The sequence below is a fragment of the Nycticebus coucang genome, chromosome 22 (genome assembly GCF_027406575.1).
Source record: "Nycticebus coucang isolate mNycCou1 chromosome 22, mNycCou1.pri, whole genome shotgun sequence".
NCBI lineage: Eukaryota > Metazoa > Chordata > Mammalia > Primates > Lorisidae > Nycticebus > Nycticebus coucang.
The window spans coordinates 25,919,749-25,927,778 of NC_069801.1; the positions used below are offsets into that span (position 1 = coordinate 25,919,749).

Consider the following 8,030-nt stretch of genomic DNA (forward strand, 5'->3'; position numbering starts at 1 on the left):
CCTGTCTTAACCCCTCCCTTGATGTTTGAGGTTAACTAGTTTGCACCAATCTTCTCACCCTACCCCCAGAAGACCACTCATTAAACACCACTAAAGGGACAACATTTATTCCTTTTGCAAATGTTACAGTAAAACCAGGTGGAAGAGAATGGTTTTAGCAGTTAGGAAAAAAAAAGTACAAATCTGGGGTTTTGGCCATTAAAAGTTATTTACAACAATGGGAGGAAAAAAGACAACAAGAAGTTGTTTCACATTACAGACCTTCCCCCCCCACCCCAAAGCCTAATTAATACTTGCTTACCAAGTCAAAAAAGAGACACAGTTGATTCACAAGCTGGAGGTTTGAACTTGAGTAAGACATTTATAAAAACCTAGACAGGGCAGTGTCCTCCCCAGCCCAGGTGCCACTAGGCACAGCACAAGAGACTAAAAATGGGGAAAGGCTGGACGCTCAAGGTTTGGGAGTGTAAGCACCCCACTTCTGGCTCAGGGTTTTGGGGAACAGGGTAAACAAAACCTACTTGGAAAAGAACTGGGGAAGAAAACCAACAATTGCCTTCTCCAGGGGTAGGGCAGGGAGAGAGGGGGAAGGGCTAGGGACAGGAGCATTTCACATCACTAACCTAACTTGGGAAGCTGTAAGGGACCATCTTCAACTGGCCTTAAGAGGATGACCAGATGGTTGATGGGAGAATCCACAGGAGGGAAAGGAGGAGAGGGAATGTGGCTGGGAGGAGGGCAACAGCCCCTTTCTGGGCACAGGAAGGCAGCCAGGGCGCCAGGTCCAGGCAGTGACCTCACAAGGACAGCACAGTTTTTGCAGCTTAGAGACCACCCACCTGCCCCCACCCAGCTACTCATTCTGCTCAACGCTGGCCGATGTAGGGCCACTCTCCAGCCCCGAGGGAGTGGACGGCTCTGCAGCCTGGGGCCCTGCCTCCTCTTCTGTGTCTCCTCCCTTGGAGGCAGCACTAGCCTCTGCCCCCTTGGCCTGGGGCTCCTGGCTCTCGGGGGTGGCAACAGCCTTCCCTTCCTGGGCACTGCCCTCGTCGCTGCAGGCACCAATCTCCCCCTGCTCCTGCTCTTCCTCTGTGGGTGAGGAGGCAGAAGAATCACCCCCACCCTCCTTCCGATTTCTCTTGAAGGACAGACCGCTTAATTTGAAAGGCTTCTTGAAAGAAAATTTCTTCTTCTTCTTGGGGGTCTCCTTTGGGGGGGCCTCCCCCTTTGCCTCAGCTCCCTGGCTAGGGGGTGCTGGCTCGATGGCATCGCCGGTCGCCCCGGCTGCCTCATCTGTTCCGTTCACGGGGGGCGATTCCCCTTCACCCTTGGAGGATAAGTCTCCATTGCTTTTCACGTGGCCATTCTCCTGCAGGGCAGAGGAGACAGCAGTGAGGGCCAGGGCTCATCTCCCCCTCCCCCAGCTAGCTTCTGACCCCTTCCAGACAGCGGGGTCCCCGATTCGATTCTACTGCAACCCCGAAGTCTGGCTTTAGCCCAGAGGCCGCGGCCGGCAGGAGGCGCTGGGGTCGTGTGGCCCCCACCCCACTCCCCTGGGGCGCGCTCTCTATTCCGCGCAGAACCGCTCTGGATCCGCTGTGCGGATCCCGGGCAGGCGAACGAGTCGCGCTAGGAGATATTGGGCGGGAAGCCGCCCTGGGGCGCTGTTTCTCTGCACCTGGACGGCCTATTTTCCGAGCCTCCGGCTTTGTGCAAACGGCCCCCCACCCATCTCAGGCTCTCCCCCCTTCTCGGCTCCCTCTTAAAAAAAAAAAAAAACCCTGGGCCTCCGAGGTCAGATCTGCGGGTGGAGTGCCCTCCCTGCTGGGCACGGGCTCGCGGCCCCAGGGCGCCCCCTTGGCGTGGCCCAGCAGCGCCTTTGTTCCCCGCGCAGCACTCGGGGCGGCCTGGGGGCAGCGCCGGGGGCCGGGGCCGTGAACAAAGAAGGCAGCGGGGCCCGGCCGGCGCCCCCTCCCCGCCCCTCCCCTTGCTTCGCCCGCGGGGGCTGCGGCGCCGAGAACAAAGGGACCGGGCGGGGGAGGGGGCGCCGCGTGTCCCGGGCCGGACAAAGCGCGCGGCCCCGGCCCAGGGCCCTAGAGGGGGAGAGGGGCTAGAGGAGGTGGCCGGTGCCGGCCGTGCCGAGCGTACTCACCTGTCCATTGGCCTTCGCGGGGGAAGCGCCTGCTGCCTCTTCGGCGGTCACGTCGCCCCGGGGAGCCTTGGAGCTCTGGCTGCCCATGATGGGGGGGTCTGTTGGGGGCCGCCCGGAGCCACCCCGGGCTCGTGCCGCAGGGGATAGTTGGACAGGGTCGGCCTGGCTGGAGGAGGGGTGGGGCTGGCGCGTGAGGGGGAGGGGTATCGGGGGGAAACCGAGCTGCACCCCCGCTTCGCGGCCGACCCGCTAGCTACGCCCGCCGCCGCTCCGCTCCGCGCCAGAATGCCGCCCGCCGCCCGCCGAGACGCCTATATATATGCGCCCTGAGCCGGGGCGGGGCCGGACATTTAAATAAGCGCCCAATCGAGGGGCGGAGGCGGGGTCGGGTCGTAGGCTCCACTGGTGCAGTGGGCGATGCTGGCGGTCTGGTTCCCCATCCACTTGACTACCAGGGGCTGGGAGGGTCGAGTGTGGGAAGGAGAGAGGCCGGGCCTCCCGCGCACTGGGCGGGGAGGGACGCCTACAGGAAAGGGGAGAGAGCAAATGTTCCCTCCCTCACCTTCCACCTTTAGGGGTGCGCGCCCCCACACCATGCAGTGGCCCACATCGCCTTGGTCCAGCACCGGTAGCCCCTGTCAGTCTCTCCCTTCAACTCTTCGAAGGGCTCGCATGCCCGGACTCGTCAGACGGCTGGTCCTTAGTTATGCTCCAGAAAATGTCATCATAGAAGCTACAAGCCCTGTCCGCCGCCACCCTCCTGGCTGAGCGTGGCGCCTTCTCTGGACTGTAGATCCATCAGAGGCCCTACCCACGGCTCTATCTGCGGGCCTGCCACGGCCGGCCTTTGGGGGTCTGACCCGCCTCGGGGCCACTCTGGTCCGACTGGTGAGGCCAGTCCCTCATTCCTCCTCTCAGTTCCTTGATGGCCAGTCATTCTGAGCCTGAATAGACAAATTCACCTCCAGCCCCTCCTGCCCGCAGCCTAGACACAATACAGAGTCTCGCCTGAGAGTTTCCATGACATTGAAGGGCATCTCCAACCCAGTTTGAACGCTGAGGTCCCTGAGGCTAAGAGAGGTTGACACGACCTGATTGATTCTGGTCTGCTGCTTCCCCTACCCACACACAGATCTGCTCCCCTACATCAGGGCTCCCCATACCAGAACAGGAACCTCAGCCAGGGACTCAACAAACCTCAGAATACTCCAGATTCTGCAGAGAAGTGATGGGACAGCCACTTGAGGACAGCTCCCTAGGCTGTCTCAGCCCAGCCTCCACCCTGCCTGAGAGCACCAGAACATAGAGGCAGGATGGGGGTGGCCAAAGATTCTCTGGAATCTGGTCCTCTGGTACTTTTGCTGACCTGGATAGGCTGGTGGGAACCCAGAGTCCTGACTGCCCCAGATGTGTGTGTCCCATTGCCTGCCCTCAGCCCCCAGGAAAAAAGGGATGGGGGCTAGAAGAAGCAAAGTATTGCAAAAGCAAGGCTGTGCCCCGTCCAGCTCAGCATGTCCCTCCCTCCCACTCTCCCTCCTACGGGTACAGCCTCTAGGGAGGCCTGAGGCTGTGAAGTATGGAGACACCTCAAGGAACTCCCACAGATCTGACCACAGAGGGGTTGAGGAGGGCTGAGGTGGCTTCTGTGTTCTGTACTTACTCCTGTATCTTCTATGCCTATGCTGAGCCTACTGAATACTCTCAGCTTCATTAGCATCACCCTCCCCAGTTTATAGATTGGGACACTGAGGTTCAGAAAAGGAAACTGGTATGCCCAAGGACACATAGCAGCTAAGGGTAAGAGAGAATTTGGAGAAATTTGATAAAATGGGCTGGCTGGGCTGGGCCCGCTGGCCTTAGTTGGTCACACCTATAATCTCAGCACTTAAGGAGGTCAAAGCAGGAGGATTGCTTGAACCCAGGAGTTTGAGACCAGCTGGGCAACATAGTGAGACCCTGGTCTCTTCGAAAACAAACATTTTTTTAATGAGCCATGTGTGGTGGTGTACTCCAGGGGATGAGGCAGGAGGATCGCTTGAGCTCAGGAGTTAGAGGCTACAGTGACTATGATGACACCGTGGCACTCCAACCTGAGCAGTAGAGTGAGACTGTCTCAAAAAAGGGGGGTGGGAGCTGAGGGCTGCAAGGAACCTCCTGGAAGAATTTCCTATTGAGATCTGATGTTCCTTGGTCAGCGTGGAAGGCGAGAGCAAGCTTTGGAATGGGGAGGTACGGTGTTCCCATTGTGTCCCTGCACTGGGGGCAACATGGGCCCCAGGGAGAGGCACCATGCCCCCTGCAACTCAAAACAGTGCAGTGACTCTTCCCTTCCTTACCACTAAGAGACAGACATCGTGACCTGTCCTCTGTCTCAACCACAATAGGGAACCCACAATGCTGCCAGGCGCTGCCTGCACCAGCTGGCAGAGCTCAGATGGAGCGTGTGAGTCCTAGAGGGGTTGAGGTTAGAGGACAGGGCAGATCCTTAAGTCTCCTGACCCCGGGGTGCAGCCTTGTAGGGTGAGAAGCAAATCTCCCCAAGGATCCCAGAAGGAGGGAGGAGCCTCTGGGCCAAAAGACCTGAAGTCTCTAGAGCTCCAGAGGGAGCCTGGTTCACAGGGGAGGCCTTGCACCCCTACCAGACACCCTAGGAGGCTGGGAAGGGGTGCCTGGGAGCCCAAGCCCTCAGCAAATCCAGGCCCAGCAGAATCTAACTTCTGGAAGAGGGAAGAGGCTTGAGATGTTGGGGTATGAGTGGGAGGGGACAGCAGCCCCCTTAGCCTCCTCTGTCCACACTGTGGCTCCTTCCTCTGCAGCTGCTGCCAATCCAGACAATGCACCCATTGTTCTACGTCTCCAGGAGCCTGTGTGCAACTGTGTGTGTCTGTTTCTTTCTGTGTGTGATTGTGTACTACTCTGTGCCTGTCTGTGCATCAGACTCTGAAACTGTGTGACCAGGTATGTACATTTGTTGTTGTGAATCTGTATCTTTATTTGGCTCTTGGACACATCTTTATGTGTCCAAGGGTGAGAGAGAGAGAGCTCTGGTGACTCCTGGTGACTTGAGACTTTCTGGGTGGGTCATGTTCCTAGCCATCCTTGAGACTGTTTTGGTGAGTGTGTCTGACTGTGACTGGGTATGAACTGGGAGTGTGACTGTGTGAGAAAACATCTATGAGTGTGTGGATGAAGAGTGGCTCCTGGTGTTTGTGTGTGCTCCTATGAGGGGCTGTGTGTACCTCATGAGTCACTGAGTATAGTGTCAGAGGTATGGGTTTTTGCCAGGATGCAGCGATAGGAAAAGCAGGAATGTGAAGGATGGGTGGAGGAAGGAAGGTTGCAGAGAGGAGAGATGCCCCAATCTGTCCCAGTTCTTCCGGTAAAGGCTCAGACCCTGGATCCGGCCTCAGATGCTGCTGGCCCCCAGTAAGGCTCAGAATGAACATCCCTGGCAGGAAATCTGGGGCCTCTGGAGAGACACAGGGCTGGGCTGAAGGTGGGAGGAGGGCAGAAGAAAACGATGCCCCATAAAGGAGTTTGGGGTAACACTTTGAGGTTTCTGTGGCCCCAGGGGCCCTGCCAGGTGCATTATCTAGCCACAGGTGAAGGGACGGGTGTTTAGTGGAGGGACCAGCTTATGTAAAGGCTTTGAAGCAGGAAGTGACATCAGAGAATGGGGAGACCCTAGGGAATGGGGACTTGGCACAGCCTGCAGTGTCCCCACTCCTTCTGGAGACCATCAGCTGGACCCAGAGACTTTAGTCTAGCCCCAGGTCTCCCTCCTCCCGCTGTCACTGTGAGCCATCCTCTCTCCTCCTGGGCCTCAGTTTGCTTATCTGTATAGTGAGCGACTGGGACCCATGACTCACAGTCATAAAGACTTACTGGAGTTCCTTTTTTTGCTCATGCTTACACTAGATCAGGGTAAGTGGTGAGTCATGCAGGGTCCTGCCCTCTGGGGCTTCCCATCTGGGAAGAGACAGGCCTTGCCTTAAGTGGAGAAGAGAGAGCCAGAGCGGGGTTAGCTGAGAGGCCTGTGGACTGCCCGGAGGAGGGGGCATGAGGGGAAGGGCTCAGAGCAGTGAGTGGGAACTGTGAATGGTCTCTGTAAGGGCAGGGATGGGGCAAGAGGCCTCATTAGGAGCAAAGTTGAGAGATGGAACCTGGGATGTGGTAACTGGCTAGGGGCAAGGACAGAGGAGTGCTGCTGCTGCTGCCCACTTTTCTGTTTGGGGTGGCTGCCAGTGAAGTGGCTCCATTGAGTGAGACAGGGCAGCAGAGGGAAAGAGAATGGGGGAGGCAGGTGCTGAATCTAGCCTTGCTGACTTTGAGGTGCCCAGGGAGCATCCAGGGGGACTTCTAGGGGGTAACCTGAAATCTACATGCTTCAGCACACAGATTGCAATCACATTTCCAAAGTCCAGGGCCCAAAGTTTGACTAGTTACCGCACAGGGACAATAGACAGAAGGACTGACCCCAAGAAATCTGGACTCCTGGTCGATGCCAGTAAGAGGGTAACTGCAGCCAAGCAGGGCGTGAGGACACTCAGGAAGTGCCCGGGCATTGATGAGGCTGGCAGCAGGAAAGGGCCCAGGAAGGAGCCAGCACACTGGGGCAGGAAAAACCCTGGAGTACAAAATCCTGAAGATCCCTGACCGTGGGGGAGAGTTTTAAAAAGGCAGGAAGGGAGAACAGTAAGAATAATCATAGCTGCCAACATTGATTGGCTCATTGTGTGCTTGCTGTATGCCAAGCCCTGTGCCAACTGCTTTCCATACATTCCCCGTGACCTGATGAAATGCCATTGTTGCCATTCCCAGAAGAGGAGACTGAAGTCCAGCAACAGTAAAGGAGCTCAGGGCTAACAGAAGGTGGTCCTCAGTGGCTCTGAGGAGTGTGTGGTGCTAGGCTCAGCTGGAAGCATCTGAGAGGGCCTGAGAGCAGTCCAGGGTGTTGGCAAGGACTGGTTCAGTAACAGCAGTGCCCAGACCCCCAGGGGCTGGACTCCCCAGAACCCAGCACCTCTTCTTATGGGCCTCACTTGCTGGGTTATGGCTTGGTTGTCAGCAGGACCCAAGTCCCTGCCACTTAGGGTCCCTGAACCCCAGAATAGATACTGGGCTACGTCAGGGGGACCCACCATCCAAACGGTCACCAAATCACAAGGACAGGGATTCTGAAAGTTCCTTTTCAGAATTTTGGGGTGCCCAGAACTTTCGTTTCTCCCTTCCTGCGTGTTTGTGTGTGTGAGCTGGTTTCATAAACCGATGGGGCCTGGTTACTCTCTGATAGAGCCGTCTCTCTGGGGCTCAGTTTTCCCCCAAGCCGGGAGGCCTTTAATTCCAGCTCACCTCCCCCAAGCTGATGAAGTCACCAGAAATTCAACCCAATTTATCTGCCCAGAACCTCCCCTCCGCCTCCCCCTCTTCCTAACTTTCAGTTTCTGTTTAGATCCTGGGTGCCTTTGGGGGAAGGAGTGGCCACACCAGTGGAATGTGGATTATTTACAACTTTCCAACCAAAATCCCCCACTCAGGGGAAATCTCTTCAAAAGAGAAACCAAATCTCCCTCCTAGGTTTGTCCTCAATCCCATCCTATTCCACAGTGCTTCAGCCTCACCCACCACCTCTCTCATCCAGCCTCTTTTATTGATTGATTGATTGAGACAGAATCTCACTTTGTCACCCTCGGTAGAAGGTCATGGCGTCATAGCTCACAGCAACGTCAAGCTCTTGGACTCAAGTAATTCTCTTGCCTCAGCTTCCCAAGTGGTTGGGACTATAGGCGCCCCCCTGCCTGGCTATTTTTAGAGACGGGGTCTCCCACTTGCTCAGGCTGGTCTTGAACCTGTAAGCTCAAGCAATCCACCCACCTTG

The 8,030-nt window shown here is 56.8% G+C and overlaps 1 protein-coding gene across 1 annotated transcript; it reads right to left on the reverse strand.

Annotated features, from left to right (window-relative positions):
• Positions 1–91: 91 nt before the first annotated feature.
• On the reverse strand, positions 92–6,628 carry MARCKSL1 (MARCKS like 1). Its single transcript, XM_053577158.1, has 3 exons — positions 2,715–6,628; positions 2,153–2,318; positions 92–1,369 (listed from the first exon to the last, which is right to left on the reverse strand). Exons 2-3 carry the CDS (start codon positions 2,237–2,239, stop codon positions 854–856), a joined length of 603 nt encoding a protein of 200 aa, XP_053433133.1. The 5' UTR covers positions 2,240–2,318; positions 2,715–6,628; the 3' UTR covers positions 92–853.
• Between the last annotated feature and the right edge of the window lie 1,402 nt (positions 6,629–8,030).